At 37.0% G+C, this 26,152-nt stretch overlaps 2 protein-coding genes across 4 annotated transcripts in view; one reads left to right on the top strand and one right to left on the bottom strand.

Moving 5' to 3' along the window:
* The window catches only part of DDIAS (DNA damage induced apoptosis suppressor), a 29,341-nt gene extending 11,096 nt beyond the window's left edge, over window positions 1-18,245 (bottom strand). Inside the window, exons 1-4 of one of the 3 annotated variants that reach the window (XM_074304568.1) lie at window positions 17,774-18,216; window positions 16,913-17,069; window positions 10,748-10,882; window positions 5,855-5,981 (exon numbers count right to left, since the gene is read on the bottom strand). In XM_074304568.1, coding sequence (XP_074160669.1) covers window positions 5,855-5,967 — 113 coding nt within the window. In that variant the 5' untranslated portion in view covers window positions 5,968-5,981; window positions 10,748-10,882; window positions 16,913-17,069; window positions 17,774-18,216. Of the gene's footprint in view, window positions 1-5,854; window positions 5,982-10,747; window positions 10,883-16,912; window positions 17,070-17,773 lie in introns of all 3 variants that reach the window. The other 2 variants (XM_074304566.1, XM_074304567.1) reach the window with 2 other exon arrangements.
* A 5,878-nt stretch (window positions 18,246-24,123) lies between these two features.
* Window positions 24,124-26,152, top strand: part of PRCP (prolylcarboxypeptidase) — an 82,706-nt gene continuing 80,677 nt past the window's right edge. Inside the window, exon 1 of the mRNA XM_074304565.1 lies at window positions 24,124-24,397. Within this exon, the coding sequence (XP_074160666.1) occupies window positions 24,209-24,397 (189 nt within the window). The 5' untranslated portion in view covers window positions 24,124-24,208. The remainder of the gene's footprint in view (window positions 24,398-26,152) is intronic.

Genomic DNA, 26,152 nt, shown 5'->3' with positions numbered 1-26,152 from the left:
ATTATAGCTTTTTATTTACAAGATTACATGGGTAATTTTTCAGAATTGACAGTTGCAAAACCTTTTGTTCCAATTTTTCCCTTCCTTCCCTCTCCCCCCTCCCCCAGATGGCAGGGAGACCAATGCATGTTAAATATGTTAAAAGTATATGTTAAATACTATATATATATATATATATATATATATATATATATATATATATATATATATATATATATATATATAAATAAAAAAAATATATATATATATATATACACACACACACACACACACACACACACATACATGTCTATACAGTTATTTTGCTGCACAAGAAGAAATGGACTTTGAAATAGTGTAGAATTAACTTGTGAAGGAAATAAAAAAATGCAGGTGGACAAAAATAGAGGGATTGGGAATTCTATGTAATGATTCACACTCATTTCTCTGAGTTCTTTCACTGGGTGTAGCTGGTTCAATTCATTACTGTTCTATTGGAACTGATTTGTTTCATCTCATTGTTGAAGAGGGCCACATCCATCAGAATTGATTATCATATAGTATTGCTGTTGAAGTATATAATGATCTCCTGTTCCTGCTCATTTTACTTAAAATCAGTTCATGTAAGTCTTTCCAGGACTTTCTGAAATCATCCTGCTGGGCATTTCTTACAGAACAATAATATTCCATAACATTCATATACTGTAACTTATTCAGTCATTCTCCAATTGATGGGCATCCACTCAGTTTCCAGTTTCTGGCCATTACAAAGAGGCTACATAAACATTCTTGCACACATAGATCCCTTTCCCTTCTTTAAAATCTCTTTGGGTATTCCCTTTTTTAAATCACCCTCTCCCTCCCTTCTCATATCCCATTCCCCTCTTTTTTTCTCCAGAGTAAAATAGATTTCCTATATCCCTATTGAGTATGTATGTTATATTTCTCATTTGAGTCAATTCTGATGAGAATAAGATTCACCTCACTCACCCTCGTTCCCTCCACTGTAAAAGTTTTTCTTTTTTTTTTTTTTGACAGATTTTGCATCATTCTATTTCTTACTTTTCTTTTCCCCATTTCTCTTTCATCCTTTAATTTCACCTTTTAAAAGATATTATCCCTTCATATTCAACTCACACTTGTGCCCTCTGTATATATATGCTCCTAACTCCCATAATAATGCCATTCTAATGAGTTACAAGGATCATCCTCTCTCATGCAGGAATGTAAACAGATAAACCTTATTATGTCCCTTATGATATCACTTTCCTGATTACCACCTTATGCTTCTCCAGAATCCTATATTTGAAAATCCTGATTCTCTGAATGACTACCTTTTTCTCTGAAGGATTATACTGTTTTGGTGGGTAGGTGATTCTTAGTTATAATCTTAGCTCCATTGCTCTCTAGAATGTTATATTCCAAGCCCTCTGGTACTTTTAATGTAGAAGCTGCTAAATCTTGTATTATCCTGAATGTGGCGCCACTATATCTAAATTGTTTCTGTTTAGATGCTTGTAATATTTTCTCCTCCATCTAGGAGTTACAGAATCTGGCTATAACATTCCTGGGAGTTTTCATTTTTGAGATCTCTTTCAAAAGATGATCAATGAAGTTTTTCAATTTCTATTTTACCGTTTGGTTCTAGAATATCAGGACACTTTTCCTTGATACTTTTTGAAAGATGATGTCCAGGCTCTTTTTTTGATGATGACTTTTAGGTGGATCAGTAATTTTAAAATTATCTTTCCTGGATCTATTTTCCAGATCTGTTGTTTTTCCAAAGAGTTATTTCCAAAGAGTTTTGCTTTATTATATCTCATAAAGTCATTAGCTTCCATTTGCTCAATTCTATTTTTTTCCCCCCTGAGGCTGGGGTTAAGTTACTTGCCCAGGGTCACACAGCTAGGAAGTGTTAAGTGTCTGAGACCAGATTTGAACTTGGGTCCTCCTGAATTCAAGGTTGGTGCTCTATCCACTGCGCCACCTAGCTGCCCCTCAATTCTATTTCTTAAGGAATAATTTTCCTCAGTTATTTTTTGTACCTTCTATCCCAACTGCACAATTTTCTTTTATAAAGCATTCTTTTCCTTATTAGCTTTATTTCCTTTTGCATCTCTCTCAATTCTTTCATTAATTTCCTCCTCTTTCTCTCTTACTTGATTTTCAAAGTCCCTTTTGAGCTCTTTCATGGCCTGAACCTAATTCTTATTTTTCTTGGAAGCTTTAGATGTAAGAGTTTTGATTTTGTTATTATCATCTGTGTGTGTTTTGATCTTTCTTGTCATCATTACTTTCCATGGTCAGAAACTTTTTTTGTTTTCTGCTCTTTTTCCTAGCTTATTACCCTGCCTTTAATTCTGCTAACATGGTGCTCTGCTTCCAGGGTAGAGGCTGGACTATCAAAAGCTTCAGGGGCTTTGTGCAGGTATTTTCACAAATCCTTCTAGGAATCTGACCACAAGCATTTTTTCCTGCCCTGGAGCCATTAGGTGTGTCCTCCCTTCAGAAGTACCATCTAGTATGCTGACAGGGCTGTGCTAGAATTACATACCATACTCCTAGTTACTTTCTCTACTGACCTTCCGAGTCCTCCCAGATGTCCCTGAGCTGAAGAGGTCCAGGCTGTTGGGGCTGGCCTACCCTGGGATTGTGTGCTGGGCTTTCACTCTGGTTTCACAGACTTTTTCTGCTGATTCAGGTTGCCTTTGGTGTCTTTGGGTGGAGGGGTCTGGAAGCCAGCAGCACTGCTGCTCACTCAAGAGATTCAAAGGTCAGGCTGTGTCCTGAGCTGTGCTCTTGACTCTCACCCTAGTGTCACAGACCATTTCTGCTGAGTTTCTAAGTTGCCTCTGGCTGGAAAATGTTCGACTGGTTTTTTTTTTTGGTTGTTGTTGTTGTTTGTGTGTGTGTGTGTGGTATTTTGCTACTTTAAAATTTGTCTAGTGTCATTATTTAAAGGAATAATGGGTGAGTTCCTGCTCTTACTCTGCTGTCTTGGCTCCACCTCTTTGGTAGGTATTTAGGGTGTTATATCATCCTCTTTGCCAGAGGTCCTGAAGCCATTTGTCTCAGATCGATACATATCACATTCACCTAGCTTTCTTCTTAACTTCCTAACATATTCTGTCTGTACTTTTTATTATTGACGCTAATATGTTTCTCATGGATTTTCCCATGACTTTCTTCTATTTCATGTTCCTTTTCTTTCACTCCCAGATTCAATTATCATGTTCATGGAGACAATTCCCAAGTATCTAGCTTCCCATTTCCTCTAGGTTCAGAACATGCCTCGAGAACATTTCTACCTGGATGTTCCGCTAGATGCTCAAAAAAGTTAAAACAAAATAATACAAAAACTAACTCTCTCTTCCTTCCTCTCCTCAGATCTAATGATTTCTTTTAATCTCCTATTGTGTGATAGCTTGGGTTATCTTCAAAGAGTTCTATCTCTTTGATTCTATCTCCACAATATTTATCTTCTTTATTAGTTATTTTATTTCCACTGCAAAGTTCAAGTGCAGGTATTCATTACCAACTATCTGAACTATCACAATACTCATGTGATAAGTTTTCCTATATAATCTATCCTTCACGGTGTTACTAGATTAATCTTTAATCTAGATTAATCAATTAAGCATTGATCTAGTCAAGACATTTTTCTGTTGAAAAATCTTCTGTAGTTCCTTCTTATTTACCAAGTGAAATGCAATTTTTTTTTTCTCTCCTTCCTTTGAAGACAATCTAAGCTCCATCCAGACTGAATCACTTTTAACCTCCATTTCTTTCTTAGTCTTCCCCCTATTCTGGAATGTCTGCCTTTTTCTTTTGGACAATCAAATTTCTAGCCATCCTTTAAAATCCAGATGAAGTCTACCTCATCCATGAAGTCTGTCCTATTCTTTTTTATTAGTATTAACCTCCCTGATCCTTTTTTTTTTTTTTTTTTTTTTTTGCTAGGCAATTAGGGTTAAATGATGTGCCCAAGGTCACACAGCTATTAAGTGTTAAGTCTCTGACCTTGAATTTGAACTCAGGTCCCCTGATGCCAGGGGACTGTGTTATTTAGCTGCCTCTAACCTTCCCTTTTGTACATCACATGCCACTGTCTTATTCCTAACGTACTTATGATATAACATTGTCATAGTTATCTGTATTTGTGTCTTAACCCTATACTACATTAGAATTTCAGTGTGACTAGGTACAGTATCTTACATCAACATAAGAACAGCGTCTAGCGGAATGCCCTGTAAATTGGTGCTTAATAATAAAGGTTTTGTGAAAGAATTCTGAAATAAGTGGTAAAGTGCAAATGGCTAAGATCTTATAAATATGGGATTTAAGACAAGGATTTAAGCAACTTGAATGATATGTAATAGAACTGTCTTTCAGCCTAGAATGGTTATCATTTATATAGTTATCAATTATATCCAGTGGAGTGTGAGCAGGATGGTAAAGGGCCTAGAATCTATGTTGAAGGAAAAACTGAAAAAACTGGGCATGTTTAGCTTGGAGAAAAGGCTTCTTTTAGATTCAAGTTCTGTTATCTTAAGTGAAATTATCTCAAGGCCTAGAGAAAGAATTTTGGAGCCAAAGGACCTGGGTTTATATTTTACCTCTAATACTTCTACCTGTGACTTTAGCATATCACAACTTCTGTGTTTTCTCTTCTGCAAAATGAGAGAGTTTCACTAGGTAGTGTTTAAGATCCCTTTCATATTTATGATCCTAAAATAGTGAATAAACTTATTGTAAATGAACCCAGAGGGCAGAAGTAGGACCGATGGAGGGAAATTATAGGAAAATAGATTTTGGCTCAACATCAGAAATAACTTCCCAGGAATTATAGGTTAATAGCGGGATGGTCTACTTCATAAGCTAGTAATGTTGAAGTGTTCAAGCATAAATCCATTTGTCACAGATATTATAGTATATATTTTTGTACAAGAGGTATAGCTAATTTATCCCTCTCAACACAAGGATCTTCCAAGTGGTACCAAAAACTTACTGTGGAATTAGTAGTTTGCACAGATTTATGCTTCTAGAACTAGAAAAGGGAGTACAGGGGAATAGGGAAACAAAGAAATCTGAAAGCAAGCCCTGAGAAAATTTTTAAAAGATACTACTAAACAATCAGTTCTATTTTCAAGTACTCATGACTGATTTGTAGTGAGTGCTTCATTCTCTCCTTGATGAATAAGAGCATTTATCTATATATTGGTTGGCTGCAGTCTGGCCTGCCCCAAAAGCAAATTAAAACTATTTGATTCATATAGGAATTGAACCTGCAAATTGATTCACTAGTATGAGTTTCTTTACAAAAATTAAAAACCAAAGCAACAAGAAAAAAATTAGGTCATATTTTTATGCCTGATACCACTAAAACTTAAGGGCATGCAAAAATCCTTAGAGAAGTAGTGATCTTTAAAAGTGTGAGTTTTTTAATGTATTTCTATGGAGGCTAGCATATGGAACTCCCCTATAAAAATAAGTGGACTAGGTAGAGGTAGAAATAAAAGGGAGGAATTTCCCCTCCTCTCCCATTATCTACAATTAATTTACCAAGTAAGGAAAGCAGAAAACAAAAGATTACTATAAGAAGTATAGTACCTTATAATACTTCAACAAACATTACTTCTTAAAAAGGTTCAAATATTCTGTGTTTTATGTACTTAAGTGGTCTAAGTTCTTGTCTTTCAGTAGAAGGAATACCTTACACTTGAAGTGAATTCTACATTGTAAATATTTTGCTACACATGAACTTTAAATTTTATATTTTTTTATTCTTAGGATTCCTTCGTTATTAACTTTTAAACTGCCCTCATCTCCCAATTCAATCCCCCAAATTATTTAAAGAGCATGTACCCGAAATTACCTTTTAGAAACCAGGATTACTCTGGAGAAGCACTTTTGACATGATGGATAGATGAAACTGGAGTTTTGAATAGCAACTATAGAGGCAATGAGAAATTTTCTTCTTCTATTCATGTGTTCACTCTGTTCTATGAGAAAAATAGAACCAGCTTCTGTAAGTGAATGACAAATTACCTCCTAATTGTACAAACTTGAAACAAAACCATATCAAGTCCTAGATTTGAATCCTGAACCTGCTATTATGACCTGGGAGATCTGAGACAAGTCTTTTAACCACTTTAAATTTTCAGTCTTCTTGCTTTTAACATGAGGAGGCTGGCCTAAGGGATCTTTTAAAAAATTGTTTTTTCAGTTAGATGTAAAAACAATTTTTAATATTTGTTTTTTTTTTAAATTTTGAGTTCTAACTTCTCTCTCTCCCCCTCATTGAGAAGGCAAGCAATTTTATAGAGATGAGACAGATATAGTCATGGAAAACATATTTCCATATTAGCTATGTTACAAAAGAAAATATAGACCAAAAAAACCAAAGCAAAACAAAATAAGAAAAAAAGTGTGCTTTGATCAACATTTAGATTTTTTCTCTGGAGCAGAAAACATTGTTCATTATAAGCCCTTTGTCATTGCCTTCAATCACTTTATTGCTGATAATAGCTAAGTTATTCTCAGCTGATCATTGTACAATATTTCTGTTACTGTATATAACCTGGTTTTGTTCACTTGACTTTACATCAGATATTGGTGGTAGTGGTGGTAAGAATAAGGAGTCAAAGATGATACCTAGGTTAAAAATTTATAGGACTAGGAGAATGAATGGTGATATTCTCAATTGCAACAGGAAACTCAGCAAGAGGGAAAAGAAAATGTGTTCAGTTTTGGACATTTTGACTTCAAGATGTCTATGGGACAATCTGAGATGCTGAGTAGGTTAACTGGAGATCCTAAATTGGAGGTTGGCAGAGAAATCTGGGCTAGGTATGTGGATTCGAGAACCATCCAGAGATGATCATTAAATCCCTGGGAGTTGATGAGATCACTTAGTGAAATAATATAGAGGGTTAAGAAGGCCCAGAGCAGAGCCTTGGATTAGCAGATGTTCGGAGGATAAAAATTCAGCAAAGTTGACTGGGAAGAGTAGTCAGGTAGGTAGGAGAACAAGAAAGGGTAGAAGAAAACTTAGAAGAATATATCAAGGAGAAGAAGGTGATTAACAGTAGGAATGGCTGCAGAGAGGTCAAGGAGGATAAATATTGAGAAAAGGCCATTAGATTTGGCATTTAGGTGATAGTAGTTCTGAAAAGAACACTTTCAATTGAATGATGATATTGGAAATCAGCTTTTTGAAGATGGATCAGACACCGCTCTGTCTGTAGGCAGTAGGGAAGCATATAATAGGAAAAGATCACCAAGTAGTGAGAGTAGGGATGATATAGGAAGCAATCTACTAGAGAAGACAGGAAGGAATAAAAGCTTGCAAATCTAGAAGGAATTTGTACATTCCTTGGAAAAAAAGGATCATTTCTTCATATGAGATAGGAGGAGAGGAGATAGCAGGGGAAAGCATGAGTGATGTGAGATGAGAGAGGAGGTAAGAAGAAAGACCTTTTCCAATGGCCTCATTTTTTTCAGCAACATATGAGGCAAGGATCTTAACTGAGAGGATGGAAGAAGGTGGAATTATGATAAATCTGAGAAGTGATAAAAGGATCTGGAAAAGCTGCTGTGGTGAATGGGATTGTGAATGGACTAAGAAAGTGTAAAAGAACTGCCTTGATGCAGTGTAGTCCCAGTTGTGATTATAAAACAAATATGCAGCAGATTCAGCAGTTTTATGATTGTCTTCAGCTTCATTCAGTAGGATGTGAACAGGAGCAAGGGCAGTGGAGGGGGAAAAGAATAAGCATTTATTAACCACTTCCTGTGTGCCAGAATAAATGCTTTACAAATATGATCTCATTTGATATAATCCTCAGAGGTAGGTGCCATTAATATCTCTCTTTTATAGTAGAGGAAACTGGAGACACAGCAGTTAAATGACTTGTCCAGTATGACTCAGTAAATATCTGAGGTTGGATTTGAACTTGGGTTTCCTGAAAATCATACTTTTCATTCTATCTGGTTAGCTGTTCTTCATGCTCAAAGGGGCCCAAAAAATGACATCACTATGTTAGGATCAAGGTACATTGTGTCCAACTGTGGTTGATCAGTCCAATATGGGTTAGAAGGGTCTACAGATTGGGCCTAAATAATCCAGAAGAACATCTGGAGTGGAGATGTCTCTAAATTTGTGTATATCACATTTCTTTTGCTACACTATTTCTTCGCACATAATATTTTACTAGTAGTGATTGGAAGCATCTTAAAACTCTTATCATCTAGCCAACTCTGGGTAGGTAACCCACAGTGGATAGTGGATGGTGAGAATAATTCAAGACTGAATTTAAGTAGTATGTTCAAGGTCACATAGATAGCTAGGGACAGAGGCAGAATTTGAACTTTCTGGTTGCAAATCTAGAACTTTTTCCATATACTACTCTGTCTTACATGTAATGTTTTCTCTTGCTTCCTCTTCTTGGGACTTCTAGATCCCTGCAAGACTCAAATCAAGTGTCAATTTCTTCAAGAAGTCTCTATTATTCTAGTCAGTCAATTAATACATATTTATTAACTAGCATGTATCAGACATTGTGCTAAGTGCTGAGGATAAAAAAAGACAAAAAACAGTTCCTGCTCTTAAGGACCTCTCAAGTCTAATGGAGGAGACAACATGCACACAGCTATATACAAACAAAATATTTACAGTATAAATCTGAGATGATTAACAGAGGGAAAATACAACACTAAGAGGGATTCAGAAAAACTTCTTCTAGAAGGGGGAATTTTAAATGGGACTTGAAAGAAGTCAGAAGGTTGGGATGAGAAGGGAAGAGAATCCCAAGCATGAGGGATAGTCAGTGAAAATGCCCAGGATTGGGAGATGTTTTGTGTGTAGGAAATAACAAGGTGGCCATTGTCAATTGATCAAAGTATAAGAAGATAAAAATAAAAGATATAAATATATAAGCACACTTACAATTAAGGTGTAAGAAGACTAGAAAAATAGTAGAAGAGGATCAGATTAGGGAGGGCTTTGAATGACACCTTTTTATATTTGATCCTGGAGGTGGTTGGCAGTCACTGGAATTTATTTATGTTTTTTTTTTGTTGTTGTTTTGTTTTGTTTTTTTTTGGGGGGGGCAGGGTTAAATCAGACCTTTACTTTAGGAAGACCAATTTAACAATTAAGTAGAAGATAAGACTAGAGCAAGGAGAGATGAAGCAGGGAGATCAACTGGAAGGCTACTTCAATACTTCAAGATCCTGTACCAGGATGGTAGCAGCTTCAAGAGGAGACAATGGGGAGATAGAATTGACAGGACTTGGCAATCAAGTTATCTAATACTACACTGGCTATTATAAGCAGGGGAAATATTTGAACTTAGTTCTTCTGATTTTGCATCTACTGCTTCTGCTCAAATTTGTGTATACTGTTATCAAATATAAGTTGTCTAGTCCCTGGTAAAACATAAGGTCCTTGAAGGTAGGGAATGTTTTGGTATCTAGTTTACATGAGACATACTTAATAAACGCTTACTAATTTAAGAGTTAGAATTTTAGTAACTGATCTTGTTTCTGATTCTCCATAGCTTATAGAATGTATCCTTTAAGAAACATTCATTTAGGATACTCCACTTTCCATTATTTCTCTTTGTAGCGCTTTCTCAATTTTTTTCTTAATACCTTCCCTTCTTCTTCTGGTAAATATCTTGATTCTCTTCCAGAAATTTTCTTCCTACACAATAAGTTCTGTCAAAAAAGCCCCCAAATAACAAAACATAAAACTTCAGTAAACTGTTTCCTTCACCTCATGCATCTAGGAACAGCTTGTTTCTATTTTATTTTTATTAGCAGCTTTTCCTTTGGCTTACATTTTCTCTACATGTGGGCTGAGACTCTGATTTAATATCACCATAAATCTTCTCATACTGTATTACAAACAGTGTACATAGAGCTAACAGAATGTATAAAATCCTTGACTGATAATTAGAGAGTAAGGCATTTTAAAAATGTGTAGGGGCAGCTAGATGGTATACAAATTAGAATTTTAGTCCTGGAGTCAGGAAGACCCAAGTGTAAATATGGCTTCAGGCACTTATTAGCTGTGATGCTGGGCAAATCACTTAATCTCTGCCTCAGTCTTCTCATCTGCAAAATGGGGGCTCCAACTTCTCAGGATTGCTGTGAAGATCAAATGATACAGATAACTATAAAGTGCTTAGTACAATGTCTGGCTCATAGTAAACACTCCATAGCTGTTATTACTCTTATTGTGTGTTTTAACTATAATGACTATTAACATTTATACTGGACTGTTTTACTCTGTGAAGCAATAATGCCACAGTTCTATTTAGATTTCAGGGACACAAAAGAGATTTTTCCTTCAGGCTTCGTAAATGACAACAAACATTTAACTGATCACCCATATTGGGCAAATACCACTCTCTTTGGTACAATCAGAATACAAAGAAGAATGAAAAAGAAAATTGTCAAAGGTTTCTAGTTCACCTAGAGGAACAAAAACAAATTTAGAAAGGGCTAAGGAACATCAATCAGAATATCCAAAAACAAGACCCAAGAAGTGTTAAACAACCCAAAAACCTCCAGATCTGGGCAGTGCCCCAGATTGGTAAACAATTTAGAGATTGCTGCTCAATTGAAAACCGGCTGTGAGACTTGACTGCCCTCTAGTGGAATAAGTAAGCCATAGGCTTTACAGGTAGAAGGAACATTCATCACTCCTCCCTCTGGATAAGGATGAGGATTCATCCTTAAGAGTGGAGGTGAAGTGACTTACCTGGAGCACACAGCTATTTAACATTTGGAGGGCGACCTCAATCCAGGTGTTCCTAATGCCCAGTCTCTACCACCATCCACTACTTCAGGGACTCCAAATCTTCATATAAAAACGTTCAAGTTTACTTTCAAAAAACTGAATAAAGAATAATGGAATCAGAGTTGCAGAGCTGGAAGAGACATCAGAGGCCATCTAATTTCACCTTTTTTTATTTTACAGATAAGGAAATTGAAGCTCAGGAAGATGGAACTTGCTGGAAACCATACAATAAGAAACAGCTGAATTTGAACCCAGATCTGACTCCAAACTTAACTTCTTCTAATATCACATACCACCTCCATTGTTATAACTCATTGGCAGTCACACAGGGATTAATTGACAAAACCAGAATTCAAAACCAAGTCCTACATTATCTAGTCCTTGAAATGGCTGAAATGCCATTTTTAAAACCATATGAGAGAAGAAATATGAGATTATAGAGATAAAGCCTAATAACCTTAAAGAGATGTGTGATTAGCCAAAGTGGGAGGAGATGGGTAGAATCCCATAGTCCCCATAATAGTTAATCACGGGTTGTCTCCACACCACATCCACCCTTTGCTAGTACAGCCCAATACCACTCTGAACTCCAATTATCCAATCTTTCCCCTCTCAGTTCAGTTTTAATTAATTTAACTCCTAAAGGAACACTATAGCTACAACTCTGAGGGTACCCACTAAGGGTAAAAAAATATATTGATGGAGGACCTTACTGGAAAATAAAGGATACATAAATATATTATGTATCTTGTTCCTTCAAGAAACTTATTCTAGAGCTTGAAAAATAAGTTTTGTGTACATGAAACTATTAGTAAAGATGCAATGATCAAAGACTAAGCCCTTTGGTATAGACTGAAATTTTCTTTTTTGTATTACTGGATGATACAACAAATTCAGGAAAACTGAATTCTAGTCCTGACTCTGTTACATAATTAGTGGTGTAACTTTTGTTAAGTCAATTTATCTCCCTGAACTTCAGTTTCCTGATCTGTTCCAAAAGGAGACTAGACCAAAGTTTCTTAAACGTTTCAAGCCCAGATGGGATCACATGACTGAATTGTGAGGGTCATAAAATTATAACTTAATATCAACAAATATTTGATTTGTATACCTACTTTATATACCTATGTTGATCAGGTAAAAATTTCTTGAGCAAAAAGGGGTAGAAAAAGTTTTAAAAGCCCCGGTCTAGATTGGTCCTCAACAGTCAACACAGCCATAATCTCATGGTTATTCCCTCCACCTTGGGGGAGCTGCAAGCTACCAATGTCTTCCTATCTCGTGTATTTCATATTTTTCCATAAATCTTCTGTAGAGAGACAGATAACATTTGATCTCCTGTAATAACATTTGATCCCCAGTAATATATGTTTGTAATGATGTATTTTATAGCATTTTTTGTTTGTATTTAAACATGCAGCTGATTTATACTTAAGTAAGCATTTCTTCATTGCCCTGTGGGTTACCTGTAATCTTGGCTTTTCAGAAATAGTAATGCTCCTTCCATGTTCTGAAATTGACTACTACTATTCAATTGAGATATTCGAAAGCAGCTTGTGATCATCTAAAATACCAAGCAATTTCTGAAATGCAATCTAGCTTACCCTCCTATTTAGTTCTGAGTTCAGGTCATTGTCCATATGTACTTGTTTGCACAATATTAGCACTATTCTCCTCTAGGTCTGAAAATCTATAATTCTGGAGTTTATGGATTACAAAGATCATTTTCTTTAGTTCTCATGGTTTGGTATTGCTGTGAAACCTGTTATGTCATCTCTCTACTGGATTATACTTTCTATATCACATATTAATAGACTTCAGCTTGTTCTGAGGATAGCTCTTCCATTAAATAAATCTGAATTGGTTTTTAATCATGTTCAGAGATTAGTTCCAAGGGTAAACATTGCCAACTAATTCCAGTTTTTGAAAACATTTGTCCTAACAGCTTTGTTGACTTTGTTAACTGATCTTGGGAGGCATCACCAACTAGCAACATGGTAAATAGCACTATTAGTACATCCAAAGTCCCCTTCAGTTCTTAATCCTATGGTCCCAAGTACTAAACTCTGCCTAGGCTCTATGATACTGCACAGAAAGGATGGCCTAGCAGGTAGAATGCGCTCTCACCTTTAATTTCAGCATTCATTAGCTTTCTGGGCTTCAGTTTCCTTTAGCAAAATGAGTATAATATCTGTGATATCTATCTCACAAGAATATTGTGTGGTTCAAATGAAATAAGTAAAGAACTTTATAAAAATATTAAATATTAGCTAGTTTTATGTGGACTCTGCCAATAGAATATAGAGAAGACACCAAAGGGAAAAAAAAAAGATTTATGCCTTGGAGGAACTTAAAAAACACATAAAGAATAATGAAAACAGATAAAGATTTTGAAGAATATCACCCGGCAGAATATTAATTTGTATTATCAAAGTAGTGTGATAGGGTGGTTAAGAGAAGTGGGTTTGCAATTAGGAGATTCATTACTTAGTAGCAATATTATATTTTAAGAATTTTTATTATGTTTTGTTATATATTTCCTAATTACATTAAAATATTTCATAAATATTCATTTAAAAAAATCTGGAATTCCAAATTCTCTCTCACTCTCTCCACCACTTGATTTGAAGGCAAGGAATTAGTTATACATGTGAAGTCATACAAAACATATTTTCATATTAGCTATACTGCAAAAGAAAACACACACACACACACACACACACACAAACACACACAAAACAAGAAAAATAAGTTTAGAAAGTATATTTCAATCTGCACTTAGAGTTAATCAGTTCTCTTTCTGGAGGTAGCATTTTTTTTTTTTTTTTTTTTAATCATGGGTCCTTTGGAATTGCCTTGGATTATGGGTCTTCAGAGTAGCTAAGTCTTTCACAGTTGATCATTGTTTATTCCTTTGGGCCAGAACATCAAAATTGGTTGAAGATAATAGGAAAATTCCGAAGAAAAATGAGAACTTCATAAAATTTACTAGTAGGACAATTCATCTGACTCTATAAAAGCTGTGATTAACTCTATCAAAAATAAAGTGAAAATGTAGACTTGGGATTTCATGTACAATCATTTTTTTTCCTATATACTATGAAATGGAAATGCTTATTTTATTTCTTAGGTTCAGATTAAGCTAAATAAAAATTTATTTATTTATTTTAAATAAAGCACAAGCAAAGCTTAGAGAGATGCAGGATAATTGGTTCAGTAAGAAGGTAGATGAAATTTTCTCTCTAATAGTAACAATTTAAAGTGTTTTCATGATGTCCTGAAGACTATTTATGGGCCAAGGATTGATGGTGTAGCTTAACTATTTAGTTCATATTGTCATCAATCAATGCTGCAGTCATTGATTCTTATATTTCAGGATAAAGTCATTCTCTTTCTAGCTGAACTTCCAAAATGAAGAACAGGTTTTCAATGCCATCTTATAAGACAAGAGTCTGTCATTGATTCTATTCCAGCTGAGATTTACAAGGCAGGGATTCCACTGTTCATTCAAAAATTGACTGAAATCTTTGGATTATATGGCAAGATAAGGTTATCTCCCAGGAATTCAAGGATGACTCTATAGTCCATTTCTAAAAAGGAAAAGGAAATAGATTGTCTTGTGACAATCACAGGGAAAATCTTTCTCTTAGTCACTGTTAGCAAGATTCTTGTGAAGCCCTCCTTCACCTGGAAAATGGTCATCTATCTAAGAGGTAGTATGGTCTTCAGAAAGGGCCAAGGAATGGTCAATATGGTATTTGCTGCTAGACAACTCTGGGAGAAATGCCAGGAACAGAATGAAGATTTGTGTACAACATTCATCAATCTGACCAAGGTCTTTGATACTGTTATTCGTGAAGGCTTATGGAAAATTACATCAAAATTTGGCTGTCCAGTGAAGTACATCAGGATTTTATGCCAATTTCATGATGGCATGCTTACCTGGATTCTGAATAATGGTGATGCTCTCACGCATTTCCAGTCACCTATAAAATCCTTATGCATGAGATTTTCAGCAGTTTGTCAGACACTTTCAATGAGAATGAGTAAATTATTTAACCTTAAAAGGCTACAATCTATGACTAAGTGGAGACAGAGTTGGCCTGTGACTTTGTTTGGATGATAGTACACCCAATGTAGCCTCTGGGGTTGAGACACAATAGAGTATGGATTGATTCTCTGCAAGCTGTGCATTTTGATCTGATAATTAAACACCAAGAAAGCAGAGATTCTCCACCATCCAGAATCACATCATCCATATATGTTACAGTAAATGGAGAGACACTGAATGATTTGGATACTTTGGCAGTATACTTTCCAGGAATGTTCACACAGATAATGAGTTGATATATGCCGCCTTAGTTGAGCTAGCTCAGTGTTTGGAAGGCTCTGAAGGAAAGTATAGGAAAGAAAAGGTATTAAATTGCCTACCAAACTGAAGGTTTTCAGAGCCACTATGCTGACCTTATTGTTCCATGCCTGAGAAATCTGAATGGTATACCAGCACCATGCCAGGAAACTGAATCACTTCCATTTGAATTGTCTTAGGAAGATTCTAAAGATCATTTAGCAGGATAAGGTACTGGACATTGAAGTCCTTTCTCAAGCTGAATTGCCAAGCATTCAAACTTTATTGCAGAAAGTGCAATTTCAATACCATTATTCAAATACCAAATGTACATTTGCTTAAAAGAAAACATTTTTACAGAGAACACACACAAGGCAAGCTTTCACATGGAGATGATTCAAGGAAACTCTTTAAGGTCTCTCTGAAGAACTTTAGTACTTATTATTAGACACAGAAGAAATTGGCACAACTACCCAGCATGGCGGGCCCCTCAACAAGAAAGATGCAAAGCAGAATTACAGTATCTCAAAAGAACCTAGAAATGTGCACATTTAAACATTTCCACTTCAAATGTTCCTTTTAACTATTTGTGCTTGACATGTGGTACAGTCTTTCAAGCTCAAGCTAACATTGGTCTAACCAATCACAGTAGGTCACACTATACCTGTACCTCAACATAGTGACATGATTTTGGTTTTTTTTGAGCACAAAGGACAACCACCACCACTAGGAGGGAGCTGTTCAAGTCCAGTGGTAGGACAAAAGTTAAGATGACTGGTAATGGTATAGGATGCAACAGATGACCTTAGCATCTCCAATGTCTAAGCAAGCTCTAAGTGCTCTACAGCACCTATTTCAGCCATCTCCCTCACTGTTGTAAATGAATTGTTCTCATCCATCCATTCTGCTAGTGGAATCACATGTTTGGGGCAGACGGTTCCCTAACTCACTAATGGATTTGAAGCCTATCACTTACCCTTAACCTGGTTTAATCATCTGCTGTTTTTAGAGTGTGGCTGCTGTACATGTTACCATTTCTTGGAGTCATAGGTGAGATCTGGATGAATTAGGTGTAACCAAAAGTGGATTAGCAGTGCTGAAAAGAGCTTAATAAACCCTTTTACCTGAGATGCTAGTCCTTTTGAACACCCCATATACCTAGAAGCTATATCTCAGATAATCAAATCTTAGATTAAGGATTAAAAAGGGTATGTAGATAGATTTCAGGAAGTCCATGAATTTTAATGGAGGAAAAAAAAAGTCACATTATTATTTCAATATTTTTTATACATATTTTTATGTATCTATGAATTTAAAAATTCTATGAACAAGTCTATAGGTTTCAACAGACTCCTAAAGGCATCCATGAAACAAAAATGGTTAAGAATCTTAGCTATAGTGCATTCTAATTTTACAGATGAGAGGACTCAAGCCAAGAGAGTTTTTCAATGCCTTTTCTAAAGTCACACAGGTGGTTAGTATTAGAGGTGGATTTGAATTTTCAACCAATTAGTATAAAAGTGAGCTATATCCAATCAGTTCCCAGGTAATGTCATTGCTGACATTATCTCTCCTGTTCATGCCATTCTTTTTGCTTCCATTGCAACCATCTGAGGTCATATTTTCTTGCCCAGATCATCAAAAAGTCTCTTAATTAGCACAACTGCCTGCAATGTATTCCGATTTCTAACCTATCCTTTATATGGAATACTTTTCCCAAGAGAAGGCAGCCTCAGTGTCAGGAAGAGCTGGGTTCAAGTCTCACTTCCGTCACATACCTTTTGATGGTTCTTGCAAGACTCTTTACATTGGACTGCAAATTCTTATCATGGGTTCTCTAACCCAGAAAATTCCAAGCCTGGACAAAAAATATTTCCAAAGTGCCTTCATCAAGTCACTCCTTTATTTCACAAATTTTTGGTGACTCTATGTTTCCTACAAAATAAATAATAAACTTATTCAAGATTAACAACAAAGGTACATCCTATCTCTTCAGCTTTGTAATTCCATACTCACATATTTATAGCTCCAGTCACACTAAACTTCTTTCTATTCTAATTATCATTCCACAACCATCTCCTATTGAAGTCCCTACTTTTTTCCAAAGCCCAATTTTGAGTTTCTCTTTCATGCAACTTTTCCTCATAATTCTTTAAAAATAATTTTTGATGGCTTTTATCATCACCACATTTCACCAGCATCTCTCCTCCCCTTCCCTCCCAGAAAGCCACTTTATGTAACAGTTTATTTTTAAAGACAAAAAGAGGAGAAAATCAGGATACACAGAAAAATACTGAAAATATGTGTAATATCTACTTGTGGATCTCTCAGCTCTGCAAGAGGATGGCTTGGGAGCCTTAAATCTCCTGAGACAGAAGGCACGCTTCCTTAACTTAGGGTGTGTGAATTTTTTTTTCTTGCTTTAAAACTCTGATAACTAATTCAACATGACTGATTTCCTCTGCGATGCTGCGGGTTTCATTTGACGCATTTAAAAAACATCCTTCTGAGAAAAGGCCCATCGGTATTATCTGACTATCCCAGAGGTCCATGGCATAAAAGGCTCTCAAACAGCGAAGTGAGGGGGTGGTTAATGCAAATATCTCCTCCCTCCCCCTCTACCAGAGAGAATAACTCACCTAGGGCCTACGGCTCGCTCAGCAAACGGGCGTTTTGTAATTTTCCTTTACGGTGGAAGCAGGTTTCCCGGAGACGTACGGTAGAGTGCAAACTGTGCTGTCTAAGGAAGTCAAATCCTAGCGCTTAGAAGGGCGACCTTGGGCAACCCGTCTCTCTCGGGTCTCACGTTTCCCAGGTGTAAAATAAGGAGCCGGAGCTAGACCGCCCCTGCGGTTCCCTCCAGCGTCTCGTCTTATCCGGGGAAACTGAGAGACGAACGCCCACAAGGCCTCCCCTTCCTAAGACTGAGGGGAACAAGCTGCCCGGGGGACCTCTGCTATCCGGTCCTTCCAGTCCAGACCGTCAAGTGCGACAGGCCTGGGAGCCCCAGGGCGAAAGCCAACCGCGTCCCCCTCCGAACCCAAACAAATTCGCTCACTTCGAAATCCGTTGCTTTACTTCCTCGGTTTCTACCAATAGAATCTCCCGCCAGTCGTTTCTCGGAAGTGACGGAAAATGCTTTGGTCCCCACGGAACCAATCACAGCTAAGAGCAGCAAAAAAGATGAGGACTGTTTTGGAGAATGAACCATTTCTTCGAGGGGTGAGAGAATTTCCGCTCCACTCCCCCCGGGGGAGCAGTGGTAGAATCCGGCTCAGTTTTGGCGATGCCGGGCTCTGAATCAGTGCAAGTTTGGGGGACTTTTTGGGTAGTGGGTATTGCAGAGGGAGAGCGTAGAAGGGAAGGCTTAGGGGAAAGGGAAAGGAAAAGAGGGATAAAGTGAGGTACGAGGTGGAAGAGGCTGCCTGGAGAGAAATGGGAGAAGGGAAAGAAAGAGTGGAGACTATGGGATAGAGAGAAGAATGTTTTATGAATGAATGAATGAACATTTATTAAGCGCTTATTGTTTTTTAGGAGACTATGGGATAGAGAGAAGAATGTTATATGAATGAAAATTTATTAAACTCTTATTGTTTTTTAGGAGACTAAGATAGAGAGAAGAATGTTTTATGAATGAATGAATGAACATTTATTAATCTCTTATTGTTTTCTAAGGGCTCAGGGAAATACAAAAACTGACTGCTCTTGCAGCCCTCATATTCTGATGGGGAAGACAACATACAAGTATATTTCAGCTCTAAGTGAGACAGAAAATTGCAGCAACAAAGCAGACACCTTTTTAAAAATTTCATTATGACTGATGATAGCATTTATATGCTGTATCATTTGATTTTATATATCCTAACAGCTGGTTTATAAAGTGTTTTACATGTTATATCATCTGATCTTTGACAATCTTATGAGGTGGATGCTAGGATCCCAATTTTACAAATGAGGAAAAGGAGTGAATGACTTGTACAGGATCACACAGCTAATGTGTGTCTGATGTAACATTGAGCTCAAAGAATGATTCCTAGACTGTGAACTTTGGGAACTTGATGGTGCCCCTGAGAGAAATAAGGAACTTAAGAGCAGGAAATGTACGGGTTATGTGTCTTTTTGGGAAAAGTTCCAAATTGCTTTCTAAATTAGCGACTGTGCATTTATGTGGTTATTTCCCCACAGCTATCCATCACTTATCTTTTTCCTGTTTTGTCATCTTTTAAAAAATTATGGGTATGAGAGTGAGTTTCAGCGTTGCTTTACAATATTTCTGTTATTACTGTAATTTGAACTTTTTTTTTTTTTTGGTATGGCTGTTGATAACTTAAGATTTTTTTTCTTTTAGAACTGTCCATATCCTTCTACCATTTTTTCTATTAATTCTTATACATATAAATCTTTCTATTATTCTTATACATATGAACCAGTTCTTTATAGATCTTGGAAATCTTGGAAATAAGTGTCTCAAGTAAATATTATAAAGATACATTCTCTGAGAAAAATCAGTTTTAAATACTCATAACTGTTAACAAGGAGTTCAGATTGGCTACCTCCAAAAAGCCAGTTACCTCAGTGAGAAGGGAGAGAGGGGGATCTCTATTGATACATATGAATGAAGGAATCATAGTAGTCAAGTGGAATGTTATAACTGAATATACTAAGAAAACAGGTTGGCCTTCAGGTGAGGCTTTCTTTGTTACCTGCACGATATCACCTCTCTTTCACATCTGGCAATCAAGAAATATTACTTTTTTGATATTTTACTAATCTTTGCTAGAGGATCAAAACTACCAGAGTTGCTGCTTCCTTGAAAAAAGATAAAATCTCCCCCAATTTCACAGAAATTAAAACAAATTGATTACCTGGAAATATTTCAAGGACTACATGTTTGAGAAATAACAACTTTTCCTTTAATTATGTCTTTAAACTAAGAGGGAAAACTAAGCTGAGTTCAACTCAAAACTTTAGTATGTTGGCTTTATGCATATAGACTCAATTATAAAATTAACAGCATAAAATCAGCCACATTGAAGAATAGATGCAGCAGCAATCTATGCAGTAGAAGCGCAAGGTAATATTAATTTTGTTTGTTTTTGGAAACTTGCTGCCAACATTTTCCTAGTTATTTTTCATTTCTAACATTAATTGTATTTATTTTGTTTGTACAAAAGTTTATAAATTACAAAAAGTAATTGTAAAAGTTAAAACAGTCCATTTTATGTTCCTATGATTTTCTCTATCCCTTCTTTGGTTATGAACTTCTCCTTTAACCATCAATTTGGAATTTATTTTTTTCAGTGCTCCTCAAGTATGCTTATGATGTCACTTTTTATACAGGCACACCTTGTTTTGTTGTGCTTTGCTTTATGCTTTATTGTACTTCTCAGATTTTTTTTTTAAATAAATTGAAGGTTTGTGGCAACTTTGCACTGAGCAAATCTGTGAGCACCACATTTCCAGCAGCATGTATTTGCATTGTGTCTCTGAGTAATAATCTGACAATATTTGTTGTTAATCTGACAATATTTCAAACTTTTTCATGATCATATTAGTGTATAATATTATGATGATCTGTGATCTTTGATTTCATTATTGTAATTTTTCTGAGATTCTATGAACTATATTCATATAAGATGGAAAACTTAACTGATAAATATTATGAACTACTCCACTGATTTATTGTTCCCTGTCTTTCTCCTTCTTCTTGGGCCTCCCTATTCCCCGAACACAATATTAAAGAATATTACATAGGCTTAGTGGATAAAATAGTGGTAGGGTTTGAGAGGATTGATTTCAATTTTGAAAGAAATTCTACTGTGGGTAAAGTGCTATCCAATAGTGTTGCATACTACAAAGAAATCTTTTATGAAAGGAAGAGGGAATCAATGTGGCAAACTTCATCGTTTGTTAAGTAATTGCCACAGCCACCCCTTCTTTGCTACTTTTTCATTATTTTCCTTGAGATTTCTTCCTCTGTAAGAATTTTGTTGGTTTTATTTTTTTAGCTCTATAAGTAATTATTTGGTAATTTGATGAGTATTCCATTAAACAAATAAGTTAATTTACATAGTAATACATGGTCATTTTTATCATTTTGGCTCTACCTACCTATGAGAAACTACTATTTCTATGATTTTTATTTCTGCAGAGTACTTTCTTGTTGGATTCTTGATAGACTGATTCCCCAAAACATTTGGGTTTAGCAAAACGTCATTATTGATGGCCTTAGAAAGAGCTGTTGCAGTTAAATAATAAAGATGGAAACCAGATTAGATGTAAAAGAGAGGTGATATAATGCAGGCAACAAACAAAGAAAGCTTTTGCTGGAGTTTGGCTGTGAGATGAAAAAAAGATACATAGATTGAAGGTAAAGAGAAAATTTTTTTTTTCTTTAGGATGAGATGTAGGCATGTGAGGGTCCCATTGATATTGACTAATAATTTTATATTAGAACTAGTTAGTCAGTTTTTGTGATATTTGGAGAAGTGGATGGTGGAAGTAATCCAGGGTTGGAGTATAACTGGAGCAGCAGTGATAGGATAATAGGTTAAGAGATTCAAGGGTCCAGGGTGGTGTTACATTGAACTGGTCAATTAAAAAGTTGAGAGACCAGGATAGAAATTAATGCCTGGGTGAGTAGGCAGGGATGACCAAAAAAAAAAAAAAAAAAAAAAAAAAAAGGATATAGATTGACATGGGGTGGAGTTTTGAGTGTCATTAAAGACTAAGGTGTGGGAGTGATGTGAGGAAGTCAATCAATTATTCAACAAATATTTATTCATCATATTTGTATAAGCCAGGCATTGTGCTAGGCATTGTGGATTCAACTACAATGAAACAATTTACATTTAAAAAGAATTTATATTCTAATGGAGAAGACAAGTACCTATATAAAGATATACAGTATAAACAGTGAAATACAGTAGAAATATAAAAAAAGTGAATAATAGGAAGGATGGGGTTTGGGAATAATAATAAAGAATAGACTTTGGCATGATACAAAGTAATGGGAATAAGAGGACAATAGAGAAATTTTTTTGGGGGGGAGGGTAAAATAAAAATTGGATATGGGATGATAGTAAAGACTAGAATATGGAAGTGACCTGAAACAGGTAGTACAGGGAATGACATGGATGGATAGGGTTGAAGATAGCAATAAGGAAATGAAATAGGGTGATTGTAGACAATGAGTGGTTGATATAATTCAGCCATTTCCAACTCTTTGTGTTTCCATGGTCCATAATAAGCCAGCACTTTCTATCCTTCACAATATCTCAAAATCTATGAAAGGTCATGTTCATTACTTCCATGGCACCATCCATCTCATCTTCTGCAATTCCCTTTTCCTTTTGCCTTCGATTTTTCCCCACAGCAGGATCTTTTTTCCAATGAACACTTTCTTCTCATATAACCAAAGTATTTAAGCTTCAGTATATGACTTTGCAGTGAATAGCTGAATATATTTAAGTATTGACTGATTTGATCTCCTTGTCATAGGAACTCTCAAAAGTATTTTCTAACACCACAATTTAAAAGTGTCAGTTCTGTGGTGTTTAGCTTTATTTATGTTCCAACTCTCATAGCCATATATTTCTATTGGGAAAACCATAGCTTTGACTATACAGACTTTTTTTTCCATGAAGATGATGTCTTTTTTAGTATTCTATCCAGATTTACTGTAGTTTTTTTCTTCCAAGAAGCAAGCATCTTTTAATTTCATGGTTTCAGTAGCTGTTTGCAATGATCTTTGAGCCAAAGAATAGAACATTTGATACTGCTCTGATTTCATCCTCTCTTTACCAGGAAGTGATGGGATTAGTTGCCAGGATTTTTTTTTTTTTTTTTAAAGGTTAAGCTTCAAATCAGTTTTTATACTCTCCTCAAGATACTTCTTAACTCCTCTTTACTTTCTGCATCAGAATAGTACCCTCTGCATATCTAAAATTCTTGATATTTCTCCCAGCAACCTTAATTCTGACTTGATTGTCCAGCCTATCATTTTGCATGCTGTACTTCGCATATAAATGAAATAAATAAGGTATCAGCATACAGCCTTGTATTCCTTTCCCAATCTTAAACCAATCAGTTGTTTCATGTCTGGTTCTAACTGTTGCTTTTTGGCCCAAATATAGATTCCTTAGGAGACAAGTGTAATGATCTGGCGCTCCCAATCTCTTTGAAGACTTACCACATTTTGTTGTGATCCACACACTCAAAGGCTTTTTAGTGTAGTCAATGAAGCAGAAGTAGATATTTTTCTAGAACTCCTTTGCTTTTGCTGTGTTGGCAATTTGGTTTCTAGTTCCTCTGCCTCTTTGGAAATCTGCCTGCTTTTCTGATAATTCTTGCATCACAGATTATTGAATCCTAGCTTGCAGAATTTTAAGCTTAACCTTGCTGGTCTGTGAAATGATCATAATTATTTAACAATTTGTACATTCTTTGACTTTGCCATTTTAAAGATGAGGACATAAACTAATTTTTCCCGCAATACAGGGGATACTTGTTTTCCAAATTCGCTGGCAAATTGGTTGCAGGAATTTAAGTGAATCGTCTTTTAGGAAGTTAAATAGCTCAGGGGGAATTCCATCACTTGCACTACACTTACTGCAATAGGGGTGGGGTTTAGTGGATGATACAGAGGGTACAGATGAGTAGGCAGGTGATCCGAGGGGACGGCTGGTGTTGGGGGAGATGTAGGATGGGTGGGGCAAGGTTAACTTCCCAATTCGGGGCCTGGTAAACCGACATTTTCCCACCTTGGGAGTCTGATGTACGGGGCTAAACGATTCTTTAGTGTCGGGTGGCAACTCCACTCTCTCATTTGTGGGCGCGATTGGCGGGGCTGCATCGTCCCTGGGAGCCTGGTGGATGCGGCTAAGCGGTCTCTCGGTGCCCGGTGGGCGGGTTGCTTTCTTCCTTGGGACCTGGTGGGCGGGAAGTGGGCGGGGCCACGCCATCCCCGGGCAAGGGTTGGTTCCCGGGCTGGGCCGGGGCGGAGCAGCAGGAAGTGCGGGACCGCGGCCCCGCTCCGGCTCCCTGCGCTTCTAGGCTCACTGGAGTCTGGAGCCATGGGCAGCCGGGCCTCCTTCGCCGCAGCCGCCTCCGCTCTTCTCCTCGTGGTCATCGGCCCGCTCCTGCGGGGCGGGGTGGCGGCTGCTCCCCGGCTGCCTCGGGCCGCCCAGTCCCTCCGGCTGTCTAGCCGCGCCCCCGCCCCCTCCGCGGGGCTCAGCTACAAGACCCACTACCTGGTCCAGCAGGTAAGAGCGTGGCGGTTTGGAGACAGAGCGGTCCTCCGAGAAAACCTCCTCCTCCTGCCGCCTCCCCCGCCCGTGACCCCCAAACCTCCCTTGGAAGCTCTCTGGGTCCGTATCCCCGCCCCCTCAGGGGATACCCCAAACCCGTCTGCTTCTGGAAGAGTTCTTTCAACTTTTAAATGCTTCAAAAAGGGGGCGCCGCACTGCTTCCCAGCTGCAGCCCGGCCCTGGCACGCTCCCAGCTCTAGGGACCTGAACTCCTTCCTCCGTCCGGGTGACCCGGCCCCGCATCTTCCTGGATCTCCTCGCCCTCCTCCCCCTTGTTCCCGACTAGATGGTTTGTACCTCCCCTTCTCCCCTTCATCTCTGTCCCCATTCCAGGGATTTGGGGCGTCTTCCTTAGTTTGGTGGTGGTTCAGTTACTTCAGTCACGCCCCTCTCTTTGAGGTGTTTTTGGCTTAAATACTGGAGTGTTTTGCCATTTCCTTCATCTCATTTGATGAAGAACTGAGGCAAGCGGGGTCCAGGTGCCCAGTCACCAGTGTCTGATGCCAGGTTTGAACTTAGGGGTTCTCCTGATTCAGACATGGCACTTTATCCGCTACGCGACCCAGCTTTTCTCTTTATTCTCCTTTTCTCTTTCAGATCTTTTTTTTTTTAAATCAACTAACAATGCCCCCAACTCCCTGCTTAATTCTCCTTCATCTCCTTAGCATTTTCAGAGGGACATATCAGAAATCCTTGCCTTACTCCGAGGGATCTTCCTCACCAAATTTGGAGCCTGTTCTATTAAAGAGATCCCTCTAACTTCACTCTTTTCTCCTCCCTCCTCTTTAAAATACTTGTCACTTTTTTTATTTCTTGTAGTTTTTCCCTTTTGTTCTGAGTCTTCTTGTACAACATAGTTAATGTTGAAATATGTTTAACATGATTGTACACGCTTAACATATCAAATTGCTTGCTGCCTTAGGGATGCGGGAGGGAATAAGGGAGAGGAAAATTTGGAGCTCTAAATCTTACAAAGGTGTTGAAGACTATCTTTAAATGTAATTAGTAAAAAATACTATTAAAAAGTTTCAAAGTAATCATTTAAAATAGCAATGATATAAGTAAAATGATTTATAATAGTAAAACCATTCATTTATTTCATTCTGAATAAACCGATTTCATTTTATTAAGGAAAAAAAAATACCTGCCCTATCCTGTCAATGATATCAAACTCTAGAAGTGAATTCCTGCAGGTGACATACTGACTTAGAAAAACACAAATTAATATTATCCAATACAAATCCAATGCAATAACATTTTAATTTATTTTCTTAAATATTTCCCAATTGCATTTTAATCTGGTTCTGACCTTACCAGTTTTATGGGACGCTTGTGTCCTGAGGGCTTTGAGTTTGACATGTCTTTGTTGGAACTCATTTATTTCTACCTACACCTCAAAGAGTTTATTACCCTTTTATTAATCCAAGAGCTCTCTCTTCTTCCATCTCTTATCCAAATACTTTCTATTTTAAATAAAAGCTAAAGAAATCCAGTGTGGAGTTTGTTAGGATTGTTTGTGGGGATAAGAAGCTTTGAGCACAGATTTCTCCTATGAAATTTGAACTTTGAGTTTTAAGAAAAACTTGAATGCATTTTATGCTTAGCTTAGCTATATGAGGAGGCATTTCTAGGAAGATTTAGGCTTGTAAAGGTATTGTGTGGGAAACAAGATAAGATTTCCTTCTTGGTACAATGATAGGAATGAAAAAA

Source organism: Sminthopsis crassicaudata, chromosome 3, assembly GCF_048593235.1.
Source record: "Sminthopsis crassicaudata isolate SCR6 chromosome 3, ASM4859323v1, whole genome shotgun sequence".
Lineage (NCBI taxonomy): Eukaryota > Metazoa > Chordata > Mammalia > Dasyuromorphia > Dasyuridae > Sminthopsis > Sminthopsis crassicaudata.
The sequence above is the reverse complement of the archived record's forward strand: the minus strand, read 5'-3'. Positions and strand labels throughout refer to the sequence as shown.